Source organism: Laccaria bicolor, genomic scaffold (assembly GCF_000143565.1).
Source record: "Laccaria bicolor S238N-H82 LACBIscaffold_9 genomic scaffold, whole genome shotgun sequence".
NCBI lineage: Eukaryota > Fungi > Basidiomycota > Agaricomycetes > Agaricales > Hydnangiaceae > Laccaria > Laccaria bicolor.
This window is the reverse complement of record NW_001889880.1, coordinates 7,682-33,763: the sequence shown is the minus strand read 5'-3', so window position 1 is coordinate 33,763 and position 26,082 is coordinate 7,682. Positions and strand designations below refer to the sequence as shown.

The 26,082-nt window shown below is 45.3% G+C and overlaps 8 protein-coding genes across 8 annotated transcripts; 4 read left to right on the top strand and 4 right to left on the bottom strand.

The window, feature by feature from the left end:
- Positions 1-146: 146 nt before the first annotated feature.
- Positions 147-1,956, top strand: LACBIDRAFT_325924 (uncharacterized protein; the record flags this gene model as incomplete). The annotated part of the gene is made up of 5 exons (XM_001879825.1): positions 147-272; positions 447-850; positions 1,195-1,420; positions 1,633-1,655; positions 1,935-1,956. The coding sequence occupies 5 exons, from the start codon at positions 147-149 to the stop codon at positions 1,954-1,956; spliced, it is 801 nt and encodes a 266-aa protein (XP_001879860.1).
- A 911-nt stretch (positions 1,957-2,867) lies between these two features.
- On the bottom strand, positions 2,868-5,545 carry LACBIDRAFT_318652 (uncharacterized protein; the record flags this gene model as incomplete). Its single annotated transcript, XM_001879574.1, has 13 exons — positions 2,868-3,023; positions 3,090-3,275; positions 3,335-3,358; positions 3,408-3,424; positions 3,476-3,588; positions 3,640-3,807; positions 3,861-3,870; positions 3,930-4,027; positions 4,090-4,505; positions 4,559-4,589; positions 4,645-4,979; positions 5,038-5,122; positions 5,178-5,545. The coding sequence occupies 13 exons, from the start codon at positions 5,543-5,545 to the stop codon at positions 2,868-2,870; spliced, it is 2,007 nt and encodes a 668-aa protein (XP_001879609.1).
- Positions 5,546-6,049: 504 nt separating this feature from the next.
- On the bottom strand, positions 6,050-8,541 carry LACBIDRAFT_318651 (uncharacterized protein; the record flags this gene model as incomplete). The annotated part of the gene is made up of 6 exons (XM_001879573.1): positions 6,050-6,412; positions 6,465-6,603; positions 6,668-7,058; positions 7,111-7,239; positions 7,292-8,085; positions 8,141-8,541. 6 exons carry the CDS (start codon positions 8,539-8,541, stop codon positions 6,050-6,052), a joined length of 2,217 nt encoding a protein of 738 aa, XP_001879608.1.
- Positions 8,542-8,825: 284 nt separating this feature from the next.
- On the top strand, positions 8,826-9,822 carry LACBIDRAFT_318650 (uncharacterized protein; the record flags this gene model as incomplete). Its single annotated transcript, XM_001879824.1, has 2 exons — positions 8,826-9,094; positions 9,146-9,822. 2 exons carry the CDS (start codon positions 8,826-8,828, stop codon positions 9,816-9,818), a joined length of 942 nt encoding a protein of 313 aa, XP_001879859.1. The 3' UTR covers positions 9,819-9,822.
- Positions 9,823-10,333: 511 nt separating this feature from the next.
- LACBIDRAFT_318649 (uncharacterized protein) lies at positions 10,334-12,564 on the top strand (the record flags this gene model as incomplete). The annotated part of the gene is made up of 13 exons (XM_001879823.1): positions 10,334-10,589; positions 10,642-10,837; positions 10,890-10,923; positions 10,974-11,020; positions 11,071-11,121; positions 11,178-11,282; positions 11,347-11,426; positions 11,493-11,611; positions 11,672-11,743; positions 11,791-11,821; positions 11,968-12,142; positions 12,205-12,338; positions 12,392-12,564. 13 exons carry the CDS (start codon positions 10,334-10,336, stop codon positions 12,562-12,564), a joined length of 1,473 nt encoding a protein of 490 aa, XP_001879858.1.
- Positions 12,565-13,204: 640 nt separating this feature from the next.
- Positions 13,205-14,264, bottom strand: LACBIDRAFT_248725 (uncharacterized protein; the record flags this gene model as incomplete). Its single annotated transcript, XM_001879572.1, has 6 exons — positions 13,205-13,338; positions 13,401-13,558; positions 13,618-13,794; positions 13,867-13,990; positions 14,046-14,167; positions 14,233-14,264. The coding sequence occupies 6 exons, from the start codon at positions 14,262-14,264 to the stop codon at positions 13,205-13,207; spliced, it is 747 nt and encodes a 248-aa protein (XP_001879607.1).
- A 1,870-nt stretch (positions 14,265-16,134) lies between these two features.
- Positions 16,135-17,324, top strand: LACBIDRAFT_184457 (uncharacterized protein). The gene is made up of 5 exons (XM_001879822.1): positions 16,135-16,391; positions 16,441-16,582; positions 16,634-16,903; positions 16,951-17,039; positions 17,100-17,324. The coding sequence occupies exons 1-5, from the start codon at positions 16,219-16,221 to the stop codon at positions 17,188-17,190; spliced, it is 765 nt and encodes a 254-aa protein (XP_001879857.1). The 5' UTR covers positions 16,135-16,218; the 3' UTR covers positions 17,191-17,324.
- Positions 17,325-19,991: 2,667 nt separating this feature from the next.
- On the bottom strand, positions 19,992-25,780 carry LACBIDRAFT_325918 (uncharacterized protein; the record flags this gene model as incomplete). Its single annotated transcript, XM_001879571.1, has 70 exons — positions 19,992-20,103; positions 20,124-20,149; positions 20,193-20,241; positions 20,389-20,404; positions 20,583-20,585; positions 20,644-20,646; positions 20,704-20,757; positions 20,805-20,807; positions 20,899-20,933; positions 21,029-21,094; positions 21,160-21,162; positions 21,227-21,255; positions 21,293-21,295; positions 21,359-21,361; positions 21,425-21,427; positions 21,491-21,493; positions 21,557-21,559; positions 21,622-21,624; positions 21,688-21,690; positions 21,755-21,757; positions 21,822-21,824; positions 21,889-21,891; positions 21,955-21,957; positions 22,088-22,090; positions 22,154-22,156; positions 22,219-22,221; positions 22,286-22,288; positions 22,352-22,354; positions 22,418-22,420; positions 22,484-22,486; positions 22,550-22,552; positions 22,616-22,618; positions 22,683-22,685; positions 22,749-22,752; positions 22,817-22,818; positions 22,882-22,884; positions 22,948-22,950; positions 23,014-23,016; positions 23,080-23,082; positions 23,146-23,148; positions 23,212-23,214; positions 23,278-23,280; positions 23,343-23,345; positions 23,410-23,412; positions 23,476-23,478; positions 23,542-23,544; positions 23,608-23,610; positions 23,674-23,676; positions 23,740-23,742; positions 23,805-23,807; positions 23,871-23,873; positions 23,937-23,939; positions 24,001-24,003; positions 24,131-24,133; positions 24,197-24,199; positions 24,263-24,265; positions 24,329-24,331; positions 24,467-24,469; positions 24,599-24,661; positions 24,707-24,709; positions 24,731-24,744; positions 24,789-24,831; positions 24,855-24,857; positions 24,917-24,919; positions 24,982-25,042; positions 25,086-25,137; positions 25,209-25,257; positions 25,332-25,421; positions 25,549-25,551; positions 25,724-25,780. 70 exons carry the CDS (start codon positions 25,778-25,780, stop codon positions 19,992-19,994), a joined length of 978 nt encoding a protein of 325 aa, XP_001879606.1.
- Positions 25,781-26,082: the final 302 nt, after the last annotated feature.

Genomic DNA, 26,082 nt, shown 5'->3' with positions numbered 1-26,082 from the left:
TCACCCCACAGGTTGCAGAACCTTAACATCTGCAGAGGACAGCCACAGCCCGATATCACTGCAGAAGAAATTGACGAACTCGAAGAAGATTTTTGAAGGACTCTCCACTCACCTTTTCCCTGGCTGTGATAATCCCCACTCCCACTATGACTGACACAACTGTTCATTTTCCAAATCTTAACAACTCCAACTATGCCGAGTGGTCTGTTCGGATGGAAGCCATCCTCGTCCGGTGGGGCCTGTGGCCCATGGTCAAGATTCCAATCTCAGGGGTAGATGCAGATGGGGGGGTCAAAGCCATATTGACGATTATGGCAGAGTTGGAGGAGGCGAAGAAGAAACAAGACACTGGAAGGATGGATGAGGCATGAGCGGAGATGATTTTGTGTGTAGAAGATGGCCAGCTATCGCATATGCGATCCTGAGACCTGCTTGATATTTGGGAGACTTTGGAGCATGTCCATCGTGCAGCTGGCTTTGCGACAAGCTTGGCCCTTTGGCAACACTTCTTAACTGCAAAGAAGGTGGCTGGACAGTCGATGCAGGCCTGGATTGGTCATATTCAGGGCCTTGCATTTCGTATGGAGCAGTCTGGAGTTGAAGTCAGTGACCAAGACAAGATACTGGCACTTACCATGGGACTTCCCCCCTCATATGACCCTGTCATCATCAACTTCGATGCAACCCTTTCCAAGTTGCTCACCCTGAACAACATTATCGCACACCTACTGAACGAGGAGGTGCGACAATCTGGTGACTCAAACATTGCGAAGGACCCAGAGGATGAAGTGATGGCAGTTACAAGTGGCAAGGGTCATGGAGCGCGGAACACTGCAGGAGCTGATGTCACGTGCTTTTTCTGTGATGAAAAGGGGCACTTCAAGTCTGATTGCCCAGAGAAGCGAGCCTGGGAGCAGTCAAAGAAATCAAAGGGTGAGGTGGTGGCAGCAGTTTTTTGTGATTCGCATTTTGAAGACAATGTCGCATTTTGAAGACAGGTGCAGTTTTGCAGGGCGTTGTTTGTTGATTTTCTGGGGGGGTGCGTTTCTTTACTCTGTTTGTCTCCACTCTGTGATGTGCTTGTGGGGGTGTGTTGGATTTACAAGCGGATCATGTTCATGAAGATTAGACAATGTTTGTGTTGTTCCTTCATGTGATGATATATATTTCAAATTATACTACGTATTTGGGTAGCTACTTGAAATTAGAAAACCTCGCGCGTTTGCGAGGGTCCCTATTCAACCCGAGTGCTCACGACAACCTGAGCATTTCAACACAACAATGGTGCGACGCCAACACAGGACAGCAACAACTCAACAACAATACAGAACTACCAGGTGACTACAACACAGGACATGGATGTGCCACATCATCCCAGATGGTGACAACACATACCATCATCACTGTCCACACTAGACAGGTGAGCACATCACATTGTAAGCCCCACCAGCTCCTCTTGTTCTCCTTTTTAATAGCCACAACCCACCTAGCGGCCATCATAACCACTGCCACAACACTGCCATGTCAACACCTCACCCCCTGCTACACTGAGCAATGTGACCCAATGATGAGGATGATGACACACAACAATGGCCACATGTTGATTGAGACAGATGGACGACAACAATGCAGGTGGCGGTTGTAGCAGGTGTTCTGTGAGTTCTCTAGTGTTTGGAAGTCCGGTCTCGTGACTGGAAAAAGACCGTAACCAGACCGGACCAAGACCGCAAAAGACCGGACCTGCGGTTACGGTCTTTTATTTTTGAAATGTAAAGACCGCAAAAAAACCGGTTAACGTGAACCGGTCTTGACCGGTTTGGACCGGTCTTTTGTAGCCCCTTAAATACCCTTTAAAACGCACCCAAGAACGTACGATTTGGTAAAAAAACGAGAGAGATATGAATTAAAATGTAAATTACTTTTGGGAATAATAGATGTACCAGACTTATTTTATAGAAGCACCAATTCCTAACGGAATTTAACGTTCTTGGGCTCGTTTTGAAGCTATTAGAGATGTTAATAAATTTACCGATTCATAATTTTAAAATATTGGCCTAAAGACCGGTCATAAACCGGTTAAAACTGATGCAGACCGAAACCAGTCTATAGACCGCAAAAAACCGCGGTCTGCGGTCTTTTTGCGGTCCGGTCTGGTCTTTTGACTTCTGGGGAAAAGGCAGACCGGTTACGGTTACGGTTAACGTCCCTGGGCATCAAAAAACCGGACCGAACCGGACTTTCAAACACTAGAGTTCTCATAGAAGCTTGCTAACAACACGTATTCCTGATGAACGTTTAGTGAGACTGATGAGAAGGTGTGATGACTCTCTTCCTTAAGAAGACGGTCGGCAGGCGTATCCAAGAAGAGGTTGTACAAGCTCTGGAAATCTGGGGCAGCAACCTCTTCTACTTTCCGGGAAATCCTCGGAAAGCTGGATATCAGACACTATACGTGTGCACATAGTTTACTGATGTCAGCTTCAGATGCATCATCATCCATGGAACATCACTGCCTTTCAAAATTCAGAAATTGATGGGGGGTCACTTTTTTTTCAGCCTTCAGCCAGACACCTGGAGACCTGGGATTTGGGAAGATACACAGAGTCAGTCTTCAGAGCAGCTGGAGATCAGTTCTGGATGTAAGGGAAAGGATTTCCAGAGTTGAACATCTATATATGTAATTGAAAATCTAGAGGCAACATGGGAAAATACATGAAGTCAAAGGGCTGGAGATCCAAGTTCTGGCACTGCCTATATATTCAGCAAATAAAATTTGAATATGTGGAGGACAAATTAAAAATATCTATCAACTCAAATTCACTGCTTATAAGGACAAACATCCTGCAGGCAACTTCACATCAACATAGCTACTGGGTCAAGCGTGAGACCTGCCCAATCTGCAATTCCACAGCTTTCTTGCTCCACTTCCGGAGTACATGCTTCATCACCTTGCCACTTGCTGTCTTGGGCAATTCACCTTGCACGCCATCTTCACCGATGAACCACACCCATGCCGGGGCGTTCTGTATTAGATCGGTATTTAGAATTAGAAATGAACATTTTTATTCCACGGAAACAAGAAAACTCACCTGAGGGTTCATCGTGCTCGCGACATGATTGCGAACCTCTTCCCGAGAGACGTGGGTGCCCGGTTCACGGACAATCCACGCCCCAACAACTTCCCCATATTGTTCACTCGGCACTGCGACTGCTGCAGCCTCGCGGATGGCATGGAGTGAAGTCATTGCATTCTCTATCTGCACTGGAAATAAATTCTTTGAATGAAATATCTAGTGAGTCCGTACTATAATAAAGTTAGAAATAACCGGCGTACCTCTCCACCACGGATGATAATATCCTTGTTAACAATTAGCCTTTGCGACATCACTCAGGTTCAATCGCGCTACCTTTATACGGCCAACGACTGCCAAAGACCATCAACAATGGAACGATCACAAAGGAGAGGGCTACTCACTCCGAAGATAACCTTCAGCGTCCATTATACCTTCGTCGCCAGTGTGCATCCACAAAGTGCCTTCCTCGTCAACCTTCATAACAGCCTTTGTCTGAACTTCATCTTCCCAATACCTATCACACCGTCATTTCTCATTCAAAAAAAACTCAATTGCGAATACTTACCCTTTCTGTAACAAATATCCAGCAACGCAAATCTCTCCTGGGACCCCAACGGGAACGATATTACCCTCTGAGTCAATAAGTTTTGCCTTGACATGGGGCTGGACCTTTCCGACCGTTTCCACCCGTTTCTCAATGGGATCGGCGGGCGTCGTTTGGAAGGATACAGGACTGGCGACTTTGTAAGTATACTGCCGCTCATCCAAAGAAATTTGGGGGCATACCTGGTTTCGGCTACCCCAAAAATCCTTTCATTACTTCGCATTCAAGTGAAGTAGGACGAAAAAACGCACTCATGCCATATGCATTTGTTAGGTCTGTTAGATTGATCTTCGAAATCAGGCTCTTCATCAAATCAATTGGGATCGGGGAGCCAGCAGCAATTCCAGTGCTAATAACCTGATTCAGAATATGCTACGACTTCAAAGATTTGAAAGGAGCCACTGAGCTTACCGCAAATTAGTTGTATCGACTTCATCCCCAAGTTGTCTTCGCTTCTCGACCTCGGCCAAGACGCCTAGGAAATGAGTGGGAACACCGTGTAGGGCAGTGCATTCTTCTTCAACGACCGCGTCCACGATGGCTTCGGGATTGAATATCTCGGAGGGGTAAACGATACATGCCCCATGGGTCCATGCTGCCAAATTTCCTAGGACGAGGCGTATAGTATTGTCATTATGAGTTGCGAGAGGGTGGAATGACAGAGAGGAACTTATCAAAGCAATGGAATAAGGGAGGAACGTTGCCTGCAGGTGATTCAGTCTTACAAAGAAAAAGAGGGGATAAACCATACACAGCACGTCCTTGTCCGTCAAATACATGCATCGTCCTATCGAAAGTCCGTTATTCAAGAGATTGGAATGCGTCAGCTAATCCTGATATGGGAACATCATTACGTTTTCAGATAAGTGTGTATACCTACCGAGACAGCCTTTGGAAGACCAGTAGTACCGCTAAATGAAATGTTCCATCAATATGGCTTCCTTCTTATAGAAGCATAACACGAACCTCGTAAATTGAAGGTTGGTGACATCATCATTTCGCAAGCTTGCCATGATTTCCTGCAGTATGCGGCTCTCCCTAGCATCGTCACGCCACATCAGAACCTCCCGCCAATCGACCATAGATTTGATGTGTAACTTTGCAAGATCCTCGCGTGCCTCTTCGACGTTATCTATCACCACCAAGTTTCGTAGCTCCGGGAGTTCGGCTATCTGTATCTCCCCTGGCTTTTGCCCTCTTATTTCAGGAAATACTTCGGCCAGCATGCGGACGTATGTGGATGTCTTTATGCGGGGGACTACAAAGAGATGTTGGACTCCGACGAGCTTCAAGGCGTCGACCTAATTCGAGCTTGGCGTCATTGAATGAATTTAGGGTATTATGACGAAGGGAACATACAAGTTCCTGTATACGATACGCAGGATTAACGGTCACCAAAATAGCGCCAACGCTTGCACAGGCCCACTGGAGCATCGCGTACGCACTGCAGAGCCAGAATTAAACTAGTTGAACAGCAGAGTCAAGGAACGACGACGAACCTAGTATTCCCCATAATAACCCCCACCCTATCCCCTTTCTTCACGCCCATCCCTAGCAAGCCCCGAGCAAGCGCGTTTATATGCCTATCGAACTCTTCAAAGTCCCATGCAAGACGTGAGGGGGAACCAAGGTTCCGTGAAGGCGGTCCACCATGAGAACGGGGCTTCTCTTTCCTGCAAATCAATGCGGGCCTGTGGGCATGTTTACGTAGAACCTCTGTGGTGAAGTACGCTGGGAGCGTCTTGGTTGATAGTGGTGGTTCGAGGGGCCCCTGAACTGACGAGATGGTGAGGGTGCGTGTAAAGGTTAGCGAAGAAGCCCACGACGGTGCTTGGGCATGTCGCAACCAGGCGCGTGGAAGGAACATACAGTGTTCGCAGCAACTTTTGTTCTTACTCCTGACGGAATCAATTCGGTAGCCACCCTGAAAGTATAAGCAAATTATGGCTCATGAAAGTAATATGTTGTACGTATGTTAGAAGGCGGGAGCGACTCGATTAGACTCGATTACGCAAAAGTATGCAAGTGTGGTCTATAACTACCTTTCCGTTTGACGGCGGACGGCCGTTGAAGCCCACAGCGCTTTGGTATTAGCTCATGATTTATGACATCATTGTCCACCTCGAGATTGTAGCAAAACCTGACATGAAAAACAGACACCTCAAATTGTGTTAGGGCCGTGACCTAGTAAGTCTTGTGCTGCAGAAAAGGAGAACATGGCCCACAAGCATAGAAAACAGCGCAAGCGCTTGAGTTTCCAAAGCAGAGGCGGATAGACTAGGTGAAAAAATGTTACAAAGATAGCAAGTCACACAGAAAAACATACGAACAGCAAAGCCCCCTCTCCTCAGTCACATCTCCCTCCAAAACCCTACCTCCTCCGATACTTCCCACCCCCACCCCCAACCTCCCTCTCCACCTCTTCCCTCTTCTTCCTATGCATCTCCTCAGCCCTCTCATTAATATCTCCCACCTCCTGCGTATCCGGAAACCCAATATTCCAATACCCAGGCGGCGTATTCGCGCGTGCCCACGTATGTCGATGACGCGAGATGGCTTTTTTGTGTGTGTCGACCTCGCGTTCGTGGGAGGAACTAGAACCTTTATCACGGCGGGCTGAAGATGTGGAAGAAGAGAGGTTTTCATAAGAATGTCGTGCACAGGGCTTGCTGGAAGGTGAGCGCCATAGTGGTTGTTGTAAGCGATTAGGGAGGGGGCCAACGGCTTCGTAGTACTGTCCAGGGCATCAGTATGAGATAAAGTTGGGAGAACTGGGAACCGCTCACGTCTCGACAACATTCACAGTCTCCTGCGTTCATGTGCCGGCGTTGCTCTTTCCCTCGTACAACTTCGTCGTACTGGTAGTCAACTCCACCGTTCTGAGCTGGGTCGATGGTGAATAAAGTGTTGATAGTTTTGCCAGCGCTAAAGTCGAGTTAGACCAATGAATGAAGTGAGGCGACGGGAAGGAGGGATTGGTTAATCGTACCTTGCATCACCCCCTCTAGCATACCTTCCCCTTCCTTTAAACGCCGAATAATCCTCAATACGCTTCTGTCCAACCGTTCGGCTAGTCAACGGAGTAATAAAATCTTCCTCTCTCTCTTTTCCCTTTCCCTTCACATCCGAGATGCGCGGTATAAGCTGATCCTTTATGTCATGCTGCGGTCGACTCGAACTAGACCCCCCTGCAAACTCGTTCCCACTCACTCTCCTCACCTTGTTGGGTCTGCTGCTATCCCCGCCAAGCTGACCAGGCCGTCGTGGCTGGATAGCTCCGTAGCCACCTTGTCGTGCAGTAGAAGGCCCAGCGACGGCAACAGGTGGACAGGTCGGGAACTCTTCTCGTGGACGGAGTGGAACTGGGGTTGGGTCGGGAGCTAAGTTGCAACGGTAAGAATAAGAACCAATGGGAAAAAAATGACTATGTACCTTGCGAATCGTCCTCTGTGTCGGAAGATCCCCCAGCTTGGTTCAACCTCAAAGCCTTAGGGACAAGAGGCGGTGCTGGTATCTTGAAAACTACAGGTTTTGCCGTAGTGGTGAGGGGGTATGATATGGCTGGTGTGTGAACATCAGTAACGTATGGAGTAAAAAACGACAAGAGATAAACCTTGGGAATCTTCCTCAGTATCAGATGAATTCGGAACTGGGGGAGACAGAGTTGGAGAATGTGGCCGTTTGAGAGCGTCACTCAAATTTGTGGGACTCGAATTTGGTTCATTCTTGATAACAATGGTATTCCGCGGTTCCGTGTTGGGTATTGGCTTGAAAGAAAGGGGGACTCGCGTACTTGACACAGAACGGGTACTTGTTGTTGGGACGGCGGGATCGAGAAAAATGGTGGGCGAACATGAAGGCGCAGAGGGAATCCTGTTGTTGAGTGATTGAAGGTTATATGCGGGGGGAGTTGATTTCGAAAGTGGTGCTAATTTGGTAAGAGGTGTCGACTTGGTGACGGGTGGGGCTGATGATATGCGATGCGATTTGTGCGAAGGGACTGGGGTAGAATGATTTTCCTGATTCTCCTTATCTCCCTCGATGTCAATGCGACCAATGGGGGGTGGAGGACGGGTCGGCGTCGTCGCGGCCTCAGGATCTTTAGGATTTTCATCATCTTCGCCCGCGAACTGCGCCAGATCAGGTGCGAAATCCACCATCTTCTGTTTCTTCCTCATGATACTTTCATAGTCGCGTTTCTTCTTCTCCGTTGCCGAGATTCCCTGTTCATTTCGATGTTTGCGGTGATTGTCGTCTTCTGTGAACAACCATTTGCTAAAGTCGCGCCATTTCTTGTAGTCGACCTTATATCGTTCTGCAGCGCGTTCTTTCACGTCTTTTAACGCGTTATATCTCGCTTGAAGGTCAGCGTGCTCTGCCTTGAGCTTCGCATACGATGGTTTGGGTCTAATTCACCACATAGAGTCAGCGTTGTTCCAAAAAAACAGAGACGATCACATACTGTTTATCCGCAATCATCTTCTCCAGCTGGAGTTGGATCTGACGCTTCTCCTCCTCCGCGAGAAGAAGCTTTTCCTGCAAGCTCTCGCCCTCATTCCGCTCTGCCAGCAACTCAACTTCCAACGTATGAACGCGTTCCAAAGAGTCCTTGAAAGACGTGTCGTAGTCGGCGGTATCAATCGTAACCTGAGCCTCATATATGTCTTTGAACCCAAGAGAGTGCGCAAGACGCTGGCAACGGTTCTGGGCTTCGAATAGCTGTTTCACGGTGTCGTTGTTGGACCATTTGAGCCGCTCGATTTTCCGCTCAATAACGGCAATTTCCTTCCTGTGCTTTTCTTCGAGGATCTTGTCCCGCTCTCGAAGATGAGCACTGGAATATGTTGCATTTTCTCCAAGCATAGAAGTAAAACACGAAAGTACCAACCAAGTGCGAAGATTATGTAAGATTTATTTGGTGTCAACACGAGGCGAAAATTGATCCAAGACTCATGTTCGCACAGCCCCCGATCGCAGAGTCTTCAACCTCCTCAATCTTCGACTCGACAAGATACTTATAGCACGCCTGGCCCTCCAATGTGTTTACCCAAGAACTTTCACTTCTTCCTTGCCTTTGCTTCTCTTCTCCATCGTTTCGATTTTTTTTCCTCTTTCTTCTTGTCGAATTTTAGGGCAACACCCGAAACATGGATTCAGACACCACTGGAGCGATAGCGCCGCCGACACAACACCCAGATTTCTGGTTCCACGACGGATCCATTATTTTCTCTGTCCAAAACACCTTGTTCCGCGTCCACCAGACAGTCCTATCTAACCACTCGGAATGCTTTGCTGGTCTTTTTACAGTACCTCAGCCATCAGGAGAGGCCGTCGTCGATGGGTGTCACGTCGTACCGCTCTACGACGACAAAGTCGAAGATGTCGTGGATCTGTTAAAGGCAGTTTACCACCCATCGTATGCTTCTCCGATCCTCTTCCTATCGACCCTCCGCTGACTCTCCCCAAGCCATTTTGACAACCTCCCTCAAGAAGCAGAGCTCGACCCCCTGCTGGACTTTATATCAGGCATCCTCCGCCTCAGCACCAAATACCTCTTCCATTCCCTCCGGCACCGCTGCATCTCCCTCCTCTCATCCAAATTCCCCACCTCATTCGCGGCGTACAAGATGAAAGCCGCTCTCAGGGCTTACGAACCTATCAAATCCGACGCCATCATGCGCGTCATCAACCTCGCTTACGAGAACCACGTCCTCCAACTTTTGCCCTACGCATACTACTGCGTCGCGCGTATGGGCGGCCGGAGGGTACTCACGCGCAAAGAAGGCGATATAGACTGGGAAACGAAGTCTAAGTGCCTCGTTGGCAGGGATTGCCTCCGGTTGGCAGTGATGAAGATGACCCATTCGTTCCTATTCAATTTTCGTCGTTCCCCGTGGTGTCGGTCTCGGCTGTGCGCGTATGCAAGAGGCCCTTATGCGGAGTGGCACGCGTTGGAAGCTGAAGACCCGTTGGACCCGCTTAGGCAGTATACAAGGTGGCATGAGCTTCATGTCTGTCGGGAGTGTGTGGCGTACTGTCAGTTGCGGCATTCGGTAGGTAGGCAGAATATGTGGAATAAGTTGCCTAGTTTCTTTGGGATGTCGACGTGGGCTGAGTTGAAGTCGATCCAGGATGCGTAGATGTGTGTTTTGGTGGATTGGGACCGCTGCTTCTCGAATAGTAAATTTGATGCGAGATTTAGTCTATGATATGTCTATACCTTCATGTAGACCATGAGTTTGGTTTGTGGATTATGGAGAGCCTCGGTATTGCCTGATTTCACGTCCAGGAGAAGACTGAAAGAGCAAGTCGATCTTTCGTTCCAGGAATTTACCCCTCTCCCATTCGGGCGTGAAGGACTCCGTATTCTTCAATTTCTCTTGCGATTTCTCCACCTCGGAAGAAAGGGCAGGCCAAAGAGGTTTAGTCCACTAGAACTCCTTCATAGCGCAGATATCTTGGACACGTATCTGAGAGAGAGGGAAAGCAGAAAGAGTAAGTCGAATAAGCCAGAAAAAAAATGTGGTGAAAGGCAAGTGAAAGGGCTATGTCACAATTTGGTCACAATAACATAGGACAAGTGTGACCTTTCGACAGGGGCCGTGAGCAAGCGTCTTGGTGAGTTTTTTCGCCTTCCACAAAGTCTGCAAGATACATGAGACCTGAAAACAAAAGTTATCTTGGCTTATTGCTACTGTCGATCTCTGCTCTCTTTCTGATATCTGTCAGCGCCAGGATACCCAACCAAGCCGCACAAAGTGACTTTACAATGCCTCACAGATCATCGAATCCACCGTACAAAGGAGATTATTTTGTTCCGTATCCATCACAGGTTCCGTTTGACGTCGCTGGTTACACTGTTGCACCCGTGAATCTTCAACTGGAGCAGGTGCACGTATACGTGCGCCATGGTACGTACCGTATTACCAGGCTGCGACGGTCACTCATCTTTGTTGGGAATAGGCGAACGCACCCCGGTTGGTATCCGACTTGCAGGCCCTCCAGCAAATATTCCAGAACACTGGATGATGTGTAAAACGGCTCGCCGGTTCAAGGCCGCTGTGACAGGGTTCGTGAATGCAAACCCAGATACGGCCGAGGTCCCTCAGACAAGGAAGGTTGTGGAGAGACGCGATGGGAGGTCAGCAGATGGGGAGTGGTGAGTTCTTCTCCTCATATTTCATAGGCTCGTGCTCAAGAGCTGTGTACAGTCTATTAGGCGAGTTGACGGATATCGGAAGACAGGTGCGTCCTTTAAAAGAGTCCTAAAATACCGTTTCTGACGGCAAGCATAGTCCACTTTTAGCTTCGGGAAAGGCTTGCGAAGGCTTTATATAGAGAAGTCAGCCTGATCGTTCTTTCTATTCACCCAGGCGTAACTCGCAATCCTAGGTTGGGATTTCTCCCAGATACGATCCAAGACACAAAAGCAGTGTACTTCCGGTGAGCATTCCCCATAACCCACGATTCTTCTCCTTCTCCTAACGCGACTCCGCAAGTACCACAAATATCCCAAGAACTACAGAATCGCTACAGCAAATCATCCACGGACTATACCCTACAAGCAAGTGCCACCCGGCCGCCATACCCCCCATTCTGATACGGTACAGATTCATACCTTCTTACTTAACACAACTCAGACTCCATCAACTCGCCCTCCCTCTTCAGCAACGGAAAAGACGAGAACTTGATCGGTAACACCTACGGATGCAAACGTCTAGAAATTTTACTCGTCAGTTTCGCGAAAGGTGTGTAAGCTTTTTTTCCGACGTAATTTTTTGCAATTTGTGCTCAACGACATTTGGCCTGAACAGCCGCTGCTGAAGCGTTCAATCATACACTAGAACATCTTGACCCCAAGCTTTCCAAATATCTCGACGGGAACCCAATACGTATAGACGGCAAACCACGAGCTTCGGGCGTTCTTGATACGGTGCGTTTTTGGTACCACATAGTCCTGTCATTGGCGTTTATGGTTTTATCCTCGCTATAGGTCCGTGCAGCGACTGCTCATGGCCTAAAAGTCCCAGCGGAATTTGAAGACCCGACAGTCATTGATCTCATCGTACGTAAATAGGGTGTCCCAAACTATCTTCTCCTCATATTCCACAGGAAAGGGCCGTAGTGACTGAATGGTTCGCAGGCACGTATTCCCCACCCACCTGAGTCACGTCTAACTCGTTCCTCGACTTTCAACCAAACTAGGGTGTGAGATGGTTTTAGTCCCTCTTCACCACACCCACCGGATAACTAACTGATCTTCCTTCATGATTCATTGGTGATCACCAGATAAGACCGAAGAAGTCCGCCGGTTAGGTATGGGCCCGCTGCTGGGCGACATGATAGGCAAGATGCAGCATAAAGTCGACCATGGGGATAAGGACCCTTTGAAGATTCTCGTTCATAGTACGCATGATACTGCCATTGCGGGGTTGTGCGCTACTTTGGATGTGTTTGATGAGAAGTACGCCGTGTACCTTTCTTTTTCTCTTCGCTTGGTCTGACCCGCTTCATGTTTCCTGATAGATGGCCAGCCTTCACAGCTGCGATCACCTTTGAACTCTTCAAGAAATCGGGTGACTCGGCTAACCAGGACAAATCTCCCAATTACCCTCAATCTTTCTTGCCCTTCCTAGTAAAAACAACCCCCACACAGCACTGTTCGTATCTCCCTTAGGTTGCTCATTATTACTGACTCCCATCACACCACCAGACGTCCGAATGCGATACCAGCACAAAAACCTCATCCTTCCCCTGTGCGCTGGCCCAGGCAGACACTTAGAAGGCCACCCTGAAATTTGTACGCTCGCTGCGTTCCGGGAACGAGTGAGCGAGTTGGTACCCGATGATTGGGATGCGGAGTGCTTACCTGCTGGGAGGCTTTGAGGGTTACCTACAGGCCCACTTTGAACGTGAAAGAGGTTGAACTTTCATCTCGGAGATTTGGGTAGAGATGAGTATTTATGTTTATACATAGGGATTTGAGGGCCAATGGTTCCTAGTGAATTGATTGGACGTTGGGATGGTTCATCTTTACTTATCTTACACTTATTTTTATGAACGATGGACATTTGTCTTACATTGGGTCATGACTAGGCAGACTTGAGCGCCCCACACCCGAGACGTGCCCGTGTCGGCCTTGCACTTCAGGACTCTCTGACTCGTGCGGCAGAGATGCCACTGCCCACCCACCCACAAACATGGTGTGGGATATCAAGCTGGCTTTCCGAGAAGGTAGATGATTCCCCGCGGGATTGAGGTTGTCCAAAACACGTTAAGTTGCATGCACCATAAGATGGAGAGGCACGTTGTCATAAGAGATTAGAGCATCCAAATCACAAGAGGCGTTGCAAAGGAATCGTCCGCGTCGAGTGGCTACTAGATTGGTTGGCAGTCAGGTTTGTATACAGAAGAGAATGTTGAGTATCAGTGATAGCGCGCCCGAGCCAGTCCCAAAACTTAAACGTTGACTCGGGGCTTTGTATATATATCAACGGGCCGATGGAATCCTGCACTCAAAGATGAGTCACGAACTATGAGGGATTAGGAGCCACTCACCACCCTCACCGATCGAACCAAAGTGACGTGGTGACTCGAATCCGATATCTCGAAGTATATCGCTGAAGTGCTCCGGTCGTATCACCAGGTTTTTCGCGTTTTCTTTGAGCTTCTGCAATGCGCTAAATTAACATGACTACTATATCAACGGAGCCATATTGAACTTGCCTCGCTCATCCTCCTAGCCTTGGCGTAGGATTCCCAGGGCTGTGGTTCCAACACGAATGCCCCGCCCGTTTTCAATACCGAGTGGACCTTACGAAAGAATTGCCTCAGGCCTTCGTCGCCTTCATTGAGGTGAATCCATTTAGAGACCGAGAATCTGTAGAAGAAAACCTGTCAGAGATCTTTGACAATTAGGCGAAGACCGAAGTGGCGTACGCGACAACTACATCATAACCCTCTGCATCCTCCGGTATCTCATCCCGAATCCAATTCGCCGTCCTGAAGGAGACATTGTGCGGAAAGGCGTGTTTTCCCCGGATTGTGGATGGTGGTATGGGAAGTGAGCCGAATTCGTGCTCGCATGAGAGAGGGAAGTAGTTTCGACGTCGGGTGCTTGCACCTACGACAGGTGCTTCCACCTCTAGTTTGCGCTTTTTTGAGGAACGCTCGCCCACGTTATTGGACGTTGAGGTCGTGGCGGGTGAAGGGCCTTGTAAAGACCAAACTGTACGCCTCCTCCTCCACGCAGCCTGGACCAACGTGTCGTCGATGTCTACTCCGATTACTTTGTGCGGTCCCAGCGATTGAGCTAACAAGAAACCTTGAGGGAACTTGTGGGCTCAGAATGAACAAGAAATACACACCAATTTCACAAGTCACCCAGCCCTCGTTACATCCGATATCAAGAACTATCGCGCCATGGAAAAGGGCCTCGGGGAGTGCAGAGAGCCTGGCGTCGTTCACCGTTGGGCGTTTGGAGTAGTAACTGGATTTCTTTGAATAAGTTACGTTGGAGTTCAATCTTTTGGGTAAGGTGAAAAAGATATTCACCCGTGGTAGTTTCCGTAGATCGGGATTGACATGGTAGGCTGTATTCGTTAGGGGGTACTTGGACGGTACCCGTGACACATGAGTGTAACGTTTCGTGACGCGCTGTGATCAACTTCGTTTCGAGATGCACGACATCACAAGTAGTGTTGTTGGCAACAGCTCGCCAGCTCGCCACGCCAGTTTCGCCAGCCGGCGATCGCCGGCTGGCGAAACAAAAAATTAAAAACAGGGTGGCGAGACCTGGCGAAGTTTGCCAAAATTTCAGAGAATAACAGACCTTTATGGGCACATAAAATATCATCTATGGTTGTCAACGTCGGAAAATTCTGACTGCAGGCCAAATTCCCCAAATTCCCTTTGAAAACCAATTCTTGTTCCTGATTTGAATGCTCCGATCCGTTGATCCCATCCAATTTTGATCTCGACAATACTTACACAGACCCAAAGCAGGCCTCAGCAGTGAGTCAGTGACGAAAAATGATTGTGATTGCTGAGAAAAAAATCAAAGATAATAATAGGATACTATTTTGGCGCAAAACGACAGAAATTCAAATTTTTTCATTCGCCAGCATTCGCCAGCATTTGCCAAGCTCTCGCGTACTCGACTCGCCAAGCCGGCGAGTGGCGAATGGCTTCGGAGGTTTTGCCATCCACATTAATCACAAGCGCCATCATGTATCAATGTCATGATACAAAGTGGGCTGTACTGCCTTTACGGTTTACCTTTAAGTACCTCTGGCAAAAATCCCGCCAAATCCTGCATCATGCACACCGTTTCAGGTGCAAATAGAAAAGCTTGAATCAAGTTCAAGTGTGAATCTGCAGGTTCTACCCCAATTCTGCCCCAGCCCACCTTCCTATCGTCCGGCCGCAGTTTCTCTTGAGTTTCTCCACGGAAAAAACCTGTTGATATGCGAGACAGCACATTTTCTGACGGGAGCCCTACATGGGCTCCTCGTCCGCCGCCGGAAGACGTTTATAAACTTCTTGAAGACTTTTTCGCAGAACACGACCTTGATAAACCAGTTACAGAGGCAAGCTCTGGTGGGACCTCTGCTACAACTGCGGAGCCTAGGGCCCTCCCTCCTACACCACCCAGCAAGGGAACAGCCAGAGCCAAAAAGTCAATTAGCATTCAAGTCGCCGAGGAACACAAGAAACGCATTGATCGTCATTCCAGGGCGGGCGACGCTGAACGTTCCACACGGTATGTTCCACGTGTTGAAAAATTACAAAGTCACTCACACCACCCCCTCCGTCATCCTCCACAAGCGAAACTCCAGCATACAGTCAAGATGACGATGATTCTGACCCAGGCGGGGGCACTTGGATCGTACGGCCAAGTGAGAGGCCAAAATCTGTACCGCGCCCACCGTTGAAGGTGCAAACAGAAACCTCGACGGAGTCTTCCAGTATGAATCTGCAGCTCCCGCCCCAGGCACTGCTCCCCACTTCTTATCGTCCGTCCGCGGTTCCTCGACCGAATAAACCTGTTGATAGGAAAATGCGAGGGGACGATTCATGGGCTCCTCGTCCGCCACCGGAGGACGTTTATGAACGTCTTGAAGCCTTTTTCCCAGAACATGATCTTAAGACCTCTTTCACGACTGCTGCCTCCCCTCCTACGCCAGTACCCGAGGAGGGAAGAGTCAGAGCCAAGTCGATTCGCATTGTCACCGAGGAACACAAGAAACGCATTGATCGTACTCCCAAGGCGGACGCAACGTCGTATACAAACAATATGCCTCGCAGGAGGAGTAGTAAGCTCTGGGGTCTTAAAATGGAAGAAATGACAACAGAGTTTGCTAAGAGTACGTCCAGTTCGCCTCCGCCTGGGTCGTCTCCTAGTGAGTAACATGACGTTATGCTCGTTTGGTATCATCTCTGACGTCGGTTATAGCTACCTTAAAGTGGATCAAAGGAGAACTGATTGGGAGGGGTACACACGGTCGCGTTTACATTGCGCTGAATTCATCGACAGGGGAGATGTTTGCAGTGAAACAAGTAGAACGTCCGCAAACTCCCAGCGACAAAAACGACCTCCGCCAGGTGGCGGTGGTTCAAGCGTTAGAGCTTGAAATCGAAACTTTGAAGAATCTTGACCATCCGAACATTGTACAATACCTTGGCTTCGAGGAGACACCCGCAAACTTGAACATGTAAGTTATCACGACATGATCTACGAGTTACCACTCAGAAAATTTACAGCTTCCTCGAATACGTCCCTGGCGGTTCTATTGGAAAATGTTTAGACAAACATGGCAAGTTTGCTGAATCCGTCACCAAGTCATTCACGGCCCAAATCTTGAGTGGCCTGGAATATCTACATTCAAAGGGGATCCTCCACCGAGTACATTTCTTGTTCTAATCGTCGTACTATCTTGTTAATAACCAATTCTAGAATCTGAAAGCACACAATATCCTCGTCGAAATGTCAGGAAAATGCAAGATATCTAGCTTCGGAATATCAAAGCAAACAGACGATCTTCACGGGGAGGCGTTTACGCCTATGCAGGGAACGGTATTTTGGATGGCTCCAGAGGTCATCAGCCCCCAGAAGAAGGGGTATGATTTCAAGACTGATATCTGGAGTGTTGGCTGTGTTGTGTTGGAGATGTGGGCCGGTATGCGGCCCTGGATGGGAGAAGAAATGGTAGCTGTATTGTTTAAAGTATGTTCTGCCTCTCGTGCTTGTATCTCGTGACTAATACTTTACAGTTGTATCAAGCCAAACTCCCGCCGCCAATACCCAAAGATCTCATCCTATCGGAGCTTGCAGATGACTTTAGACGAAAATGTTTTGCGATGTACGTACTGTTTCTCCGTCGGATTTTTATGGTGAGAATTGCTGATGCAGATATTCTTAGAAATCCTGAGGAGCGTCCAAGTGCTGCTGAACTCGGGAAGCATCCTTATCTCGTACTCCCGGCAGACTGGAAGTTCACGGGATTTACATGATATTTACTAGCTCTCGATGACCACACGTACATCTTCGTTTTCACTTTTCTTAGATCTAACTGCAACTTCCATCGGTTCTTGCTTCCCCACATACCCTATGTTTTCCATACCACATATCAATTTTTGGGCCACACAAAATTTTAAATCATATAAGGAGAATGTGGGGTGTCTAAGAATATTTTACAGTTGGCTTATGGGGGCTGACCAATTCAGAGCAAAGGGGTCAAGGCATTTTAACACTACCAAAAAGTATCCCTCCAAAATAAAACTTACAGATACAATATGTATATGTTTCCTCCTACTCATTCGCAAAATTTTATGTGCTCCCAATGAGAGGGAGGCGTGCAATCTGCAATTTAAGCTAAAGTGACCCGGTAATGGTCACATGACAGTATTTGGCATATAATAATGCCTCCGTGGCTCAGTTGGCTTGAGTGCTGCTATTGTTGATGTGATTGAGGGTTCAATTCTTGATGTTCACACTATTTTTGACAAATTCATGAAAGTCAATCTATGGCTGGAATCCGGATGGAATCCACCTGGAATAGTTTATGGACTGAGCCTAGTAAATTGTTTGGAATCCAAATGGAATCCACCAGGAATATTCCATGGAATCCATCATTCCATCCATATTCTATATGGAATCATATGGAATCCATAGTGGCTATGGAATAAAAAAATAGCTGGGGACTCATATAAAAATATTCCATATGGAATATACCAGGGAGTGTAAAGACCTCGACTTCACAGATGTTATTAGTGTTTAAAGGTCTGGTCCATAGGACCGAAAAAAACCGGTGGACCGAACTGAACCCGACCATGGTCTGGTCTTTTTTTTGGTTGCAGTTGCCCAAATTTGGGGTTGGTCTGGTTGCCAGTTGCCTCATTTAAAAAATCTTTTAAAACCGTTCAAACACCAGTTTAAATCAGTTGCAACCAGTTAAATGGTCACGTGCGTTACATAGCCTTGTAACCATGTTTATTACCTTTAATTGGGTTTTTGGTTCATCAAAAACGGTTAAGAACTGAGAAAGATATAACCAAATCCATTTTGGCACAAATACTTGTTTGTGCAACTTGTACCAGAATGACTTTAATTCTAACTCACTCAAACTTTCATCATTTTGCTTGATTCAATTTTTCGATATTGACATTTTAAGTATGAAAATATACTCATTATCTATCAATATATGGTATGCATCAAATAATTTACAGTTGCCACATTACATTTTGCCTGAGTCTTTAGGAGATGTAATTTGGTTTCAGTCATAGCTATGTCAAACCTTCATTACACTTCTTAATAATTGGTGGAATGATGGGTATTTATATGTTTTACTATGATATATAACCAGTTTATGTTTTAGAGTAATAATAATTGAGATACAAATGGTTTATATTGGTATGACAAATTTTACGCAAAAAAACCGGTCTGAATCAGTTTGAACACAGTCCATGGACTGCAAAAGACTGGTCCTAGGTGGTCCAGTTCGGTTCCCTCAATATCTGGGTCAGTCCTAGACTGGTTACGGTCCGTGGTTGCCTGTTTTCGGGGCAAAAAAACAGACTGAACCAGACCTATGAACACTAGATGTTATGGAAGGGATTTCACAGGCAGGACTACAAATCATGTGGCACAAGAGACACCTTGACGACATCACATTCCCCGAACAATGATTGGAATAAACGGAAAGTGGAAAGTGGGGCATGACAGTTTGGTAAGCTTCCACTGCTCTTTGCACTGAGACTTCCCACTCCCTGAGATTCAACTCTTGTTCCTACATTTGTGTTTGCATTTACTTATAGCTTGATTACTTTTCATTACATAAGCATTGCACTTACACCTCATGTATACCATGAGGTGAATATATCTTCTTTACCACCATCTACTCTGTATCATTTGATACCTAGCCCTACTAACGGCTACATCAAGCTCTCAGAAGACTTGTGGAACTTAGGAGACCATGAACAGCACTAGAGCAATCTCCATCCGAACTGTCCATGGAGATCAGGATATGAGTACCGTGAACTGTCATGTTCTACAATCCCACACATCTAGCTATCACTTGCAACCACTACAAGGGTCAACACACCTTTGTCCACATATCCGTCAGACTCACTATGGCTGTCCCACTTCCTGAAGGACACTTATGCTAGAAAGTGTTCCACATCTATGAGTTGCTCAATTCTTGTGGTCATTGAAACATTGAAGAACTGGCCTTATGTAGCTCCCAAAATGGGCAACAAATATTACAAAACTAACTATTTTGTACACTCCACTTGACCTTACCACTATGATTCATCACAGGCTTTCAACACCATTTCAAACCTGTTATAGTACCATCTGTACCCTTTCTACTTACTGTTCCCTGCTCACTGTGCTTACTGTTCCCTCTTACTCAAATTAGGTTACTACAATTGTATTCTTTAATATCTAGTCTCGCATTCACTAAACGTAGTGATAGTATACCCAAATCACATATGTCTTCATTTGTATTGTGGCACACGACGCGACTGTATGATACTGTTTGGCAAACGCGGAGTGACCAAACAGAAACAAGTACGAATACAATAGTTACCACCAGTTCAAGAACTGACAACGGAACCCAAACATGGTGGAAGGTTCTCAGTTGTTCCATAGGAATCTAGAATCAGTAGCTAAGGTATATAGTTCGCTTGTAAGTTGAGGCAAGGAATTCATTCTAACTTTTATCCCTAAAAACACTGTGTGAACTAAGATCTTGATTCAAGACTAAGTCAGCCGTACTAGTGGTATTTGATAAGGCTTCGAGCTATCAATTGCTCTAATCAAAACCGTTAAGGTCTGAGTACCAATGATTCTGATTAACGGCGTACTTCGTCAAATCAAACTCTGCGCGTTCATAGTAGAACGCGCCAAGTCCAGATACACGTGACCTAGGAATATTACTACGCACTCAACCTCTCGTATACTCATTGCACGCTAGATCTAACACGTAAGTCATTATTCAATTACGGTAACTAACAGATTTATATTCAAGGGAATACACCAACGCGCGAGTCGACAAGCGAACTCTAACAAAACCTTATAAGCACATTTATGGCCTTCAAGGGCATTAGACAGAACCATAATGGGGTCATTTCACTTGAACAAGAACCAATTACTTCTATTGCCATATCCCTTCTTCATGAATACCAGGACCATGTTCAACACTCCCTTACAATCTCATACTAGTTCCTGTACCAAGCATATGTAACATCTACTAGCTTCATCAAGATGGGCAACAATGGCAATGTCAATCCTCATGCACGTCAGGATTTCGATACTAAATGCCTTGCTTTATCTCAGATCTGTTTCTGATAATTCTATGGCACATTATTTTAACTCAAGGCAGTTGAGGATTGACAAAACATACCCTCTAGAGAATATGAGTAAAAGTTTATAGAACTGAATTGCTAATATGAAAGTTGACTAACCCACTGTTTATATGAATAAATGTTAGAATGAAGAAATGGAAGGAAAATGAGAATACATACTTGCTGAAATGGAGGAATTAGTGTTGGTGGGTAAGAAAGTTGGTGACGCACAAGCTATAAAAAGTAAGTGCAGTTCAGTGTAAAATGTAAATGGAACGCACAATCTGGGACAAAAAGTTACACACTGAGGGTATTGAATTAAAAATGTATGAAGACCATACCACCTGGGAAGGTGAAGGGGAAAAAATGGGTTACTTAAAGGCATGTATAAGAATGAGGGGTCAACAAACCTGTTCAAAAAATCAGTGAATAAGCGGATAATAAGCTGGTAACAAAATTAAGTGAGTATTAGTAATAATATGGAGGTTTACAACATAAAACTTACAAGCTGTAAAAGGAAAGATACAATCCACCAAAAGGGTGGCCAATGAAAATCTGGGTGGCATACTTTCTAAAACAGGATAACAATTAAGAATGATACCCTACAGTAGGCTGATAAAAAAATGGATGACTTACTTCCTAAGAAAAGCAAAGCCAGAGAATAATTGGAAAAGTGTGTATAGTGAAAAAATGGGCAACTCACATCCTAAGAAACCAAATGATAATAATGAGCTACAAGAAGAGTACAGCAAAAAGCTGGGCAACTCACTGTCTAAAAAAACAAATGAAGATAATGGGCCACAAGAAGAGTACAGTGTAAAGCAGGGAAACGCACAGGCTAAGAAACCAAATGAAGATAATGGGTCACAAGAAGAGTACAGTGAAAAGCAGGGCAACTCACAAGCTAAGAAACCAAATGAAGATAATGGGCAACAAGAAGAATACAGTGAAAGGCAGGGCAACTCACAGGCTAAGAAACCAAATAAAGATAATGGATCACAAGAAGAGTACAGTGAAAAGCAGGGCAACTCACAAGCTAAGAAACCAAATGAAGATAATGGGCACAAGAAGAATACAGTGAAAAGCAGGGCAACTCACAGGCTAAGAAACCAAATGAAGATAATGGGCCACAAGAAGAGTACAGTGAAAAGCAGGGCAACTCACAATCTAAGAAACCAAATGAAAGATAATGGGCAACAAGAAGAGTACAGTGAAAAGCAGGGCAACTCACCCTCTAAGAAACCAAATGAAAGATAATGGGCCACAAGAAGAGTACAGTGAAAAGCAGGGCAACTTACATCCTAAGAAACCAAATGAAGATAATGGGCCACAAGAAGAGTACAGTGAAAAGCCAGGGCAACTCACATTCTAAGAAACCAAATGAAGATAATGGGCCACAACAAGAGTACAGTGAAAAGCCAGGCAACTCACTCTCTAAGAAACCAAATGAAGATAATGGGCCACAAGAAGAGTACAGTGAAAAGCAGGGCAACTCACAACTCTAAGAAACCAAATGAAGATAATGGGCCACAAGAAGAGTACAGTGAAAAGCAGGGCAACTCACATGCTAAGAAACCAAATGAAGATAATGGGCCACAAGAAGAGTACAGTGAAAAGCAGAGCAACTCACAACCTAAGAAACCAAATGAAGATAATGGGCCACAAGAAGAGTACAGTGAAAAGCAGGCAACTCACACTCTAAGAAACCAAATGAAAGATAATGGGCCACAAGAAGAGTACAGTGAAAAGCAGGGCAACTCACATTCTAAGAAACCAAATGAAGATAATGGGCCACAAGAAGAGTACAGTGAAAAGCAGGGCAACTCACAAGCTAAGAAACCAAATGAAGATAATGGGCCACAAGAAGAGTACAGTGAAAAGCAGGGCAACTCACATCCTAAGAAACCAAATGAAGATAATGGGCCACAAGAAGAGTACAGTGAAAAGCAGGGCAACTCACAAGCTAAGAAACCAAATGAAGATAATGGGCCACAAGAAGAGTACAGTGAAAAGCCAGGCAACTCACAAGCTAAGAAACCAAATGAAGATAATGGGCCACAAGAAGAGTACAGTGAAAAGCCAGGCAACTCACAAGCTAAGAAACCAAATGAAAGATAATGGGCCACAAGAAGAGTACAATGAAAAGCAGGGCAACTCACAAGCTAAGAAACCAAATGAAGATAATGGGCCACAAGAAGAGTACAGTGAAAAGCAGGGCAACTCACATCTCTAAGAAACCAAATGAAAGATAATGGGCCACAAGAAGAGTACAGTGAAAAGCAGGGCAACTCACAGCTAAGAAACCAAATGAAGATAATGGGCCACAAGAAGAGTACAGTGAAAAGCAGGGCAACTCACAAGCTAAGAAACCAAATGAAGATAATGGGCCACAAGAAGAGTACAATGAAAAGCCAGGCAACTCACAAGCTAAGAAACCAAATGAAAGATAATGGGTCACAAGAAGAGTACAGTGAAAAGCAGGCAACTCACAACCTAAGAAACCAAATGAAGATAATGGGCCACAAGAAGAGTACAGTGAAAAGCAGGGCAACTCACAAGCTAAGAAACCAAATGAAGATAATGGGTCACAAGAAGAGTACAGTGAAAAGCAGGGCAACTTACATCCTAAGAAACCAAATGAAGATAATGGGCCACAAGAAGAGTACAGTGAAAAGCAGGGCAACTCACAAGCTAAGAAACCAAATGAAGATAATGGGCCACAAGAAGAGTACAGTGAAAAGCAGGGCAACTCACAACCTAAGAAACCAAATGAAGATAATGGGCCACAAGAAGAGTACAATGAAAAGCAGGCAACTCACACGCTAAGAAACCAAATGAAAGATAATGGGCCACAAGAAGAGTACAGTGAAAAGCAGGGCAACTTACCTTCTAAGAAACCAAATGAAGATAATGGGCCACAAGAAGAGTACAGTGAAAAGCAGGGCAACTCACCCTCTAAGAAACCAAATGAAGATAATGGGCCACAAGAAGAGTACAGTGAAAAGCAGGGCAACTCACCCTCTAAGAAACCAAATGAAGATAATGGGCCACAAGAAGAGTACAGTGAAAAGCAGGGCAACTTACCTCCTAAGAAACCAAATGAAGATAATGGGCCACAAGAAGAGTACAGTGAAAAGCAGGGCAACTCACATGCTAAGAAACCAAATGAAGATAATGGGCCACAAGAAGAGTACAGTGAAAAGCAGGGCAACTCACAAGCTAAGAAACCAAATGAAGATAATGGGCCACAACAAGAGTACAGTGAAAAGCAGGCAACTTACATCCTAAGAAACCAAATGAAGATAATGGGCCACAAGAAGAGTACAGTGAAAAGCAGGGCAACTCACAGGCTAAGAAACCAAATGAAGATAATGGGCCACAAGAAGAGTACAGTGAAAAGCAGAGCAACTCACAGGCTAAGAAACCAAATGAAGATAATGGGCCACAAGATGAGTACAAAAAGCCAGGGCAACTCACAATCTAAGAAACCAAATGAAAGATAATGGGGCCACAAGAAGAGTAAGGAAAAGCAGGGCAACTCCCAACCTAAGAAACCAAATGAAAGATAATGGGCCACAAGAAGAGTACAAAAAGCATGGCAACTCACAGCCTAAGAAACCAAATGAAGATAATGGGCCACAAGAAGAGTACAGTCAAAAGCAGAGCAACTTACAGGCTAAGAAACCAAATGAAGATAATAGGCCACAAGAAGAGTACAGTCAAAAGTAGAGCAACTCACATTCTAAGAAACCAAATGAAGATAATGGGCCACAAGATGAGTACAATGAAAAGCCAGGCAACTCACAAGCTAAGAAACGAAATGAAAGAAAAAAGATAATGGGCCACAAGAAGAGTAGGAAAAGCAGGGCAACTCCCAACCTAAGAAACCAAATGAAAGATAATGGGCCACAAGAAGAGTACAGTGAAAAGTAGGGCAACTCACAGGCTAAGAAACCAAATGAAGATCATGGGCTACAAGAAGAGTACAGTCAAAAGCAGAGCAACCCACAGCCTAAGAAACCAAATGAAGATAATGGGCCACAAGAAGAGTACAGTGAGAAGCAGGGAAACTTACATATGATGAAAGCTCAGAGAATGGGTCACCAAATGATTGACAGTGAAAAGCAGGGCAACTCACCTGTAGAGAAAACTCAATGTAGACAGCAAATAAGTATTGACTTACTTTCTGTAAGTTGTCTTTACTTACCCACTGATAAAGACCTAAAATGTGACTCTACACATGCTGAACATGCAATATAACATACCATCTTGTTGTATATAAAAAATAAGTATTAGGTACCAAACTATCTGAAATAAACATTTCAACTTACTTTCTAACAGCAATGAAATGTGAATATGACATGTTATTCAGTAGTTTAGTGCATCTTCTCACAAACTACAAGAAATTGATAGAATAATGAGAACATCTATATTGTTTATAGGCCTTTTAGCACTCACATCCTGTAAATACAATAAACTTTGATTCAAAGTAATATTGGTCCACTTCTTACTTTCTGAACTTCTTATCAGTAATAGCAAGTAATAATTATTTTCAAACTTACTCTCTTCCAGTCAAGACAGATATTACAATGTGAGGCTTTTCCATGCAGCTTTCTACCACATACCTCCTATCAGCCCTGAAAGTCAATTTTAAAGTATTGCATTATGTTCTTTTGTAGACGTACGGAACTCAGAGTCAGACACGATGTGATGACGACTGTATTGGGTAGCTACCTGTAGACGTACGGAACTATAGTAGAAGGTAGCGTAAGTCTCAGATAAGTAAATGTAAGTAGAAATGATCTCACCTCAGAGTCAGACACGATGTGATGACGACTGAGGTGAGAGGAAATAAAGTTCGGGTTTATATATACGAAAAACGGTGGCTTGAGTAAAGACTGGTAAATAACGGAGGCAAAAGTATGGATGAAAGAAAAGGAGAAATGCGGTCCGAAAAGCACAAACAAAACGTACGCGTAAACAATGAGGTCACGAGGGGTCTCCTCTAACACTCCTTTTACTTACTTCCTGTCATAGGTGTTTGATGAATGAATATGTGCATTTAGGTCAATTGTTCTTACAATATAAAAATCAAGGATATCTTGTAATATTCTGAATAATGTCTTTGCAGCTGTTGATGTTCTTCTTGCCTTATTTCAAATATTGATGGTAAGTAATTAAATAAATTGTTATGACTTACCTGACACAACTTCACTGCATCTACCCATCCTGGTATCTCCTCTGCATCCTCATGCATAGCTTGTAAGGTATTATACCATTTTTCTCCCTGCAATGTAACAAAATTTTCAAGATGCAATACCAGTTTGTCCACGATAGCTTCATCCCAAATTCGTTCTTGTTCTTGTAATCCTAAAATAATATGATGTGGCCATTCAGCAATAGCATACCTTGGAATACTAATGTTAAAAAAATCTTCTGAGGAATCCTTCACCAAACATTCCAAACAGGTGACAGCCATATGAAGATGTTGCAAAGGAGGATCAATGAAGTAATTTTCTGATCGTGATTTGATGGTCAGAAAATCTCGGAGAGATGTGG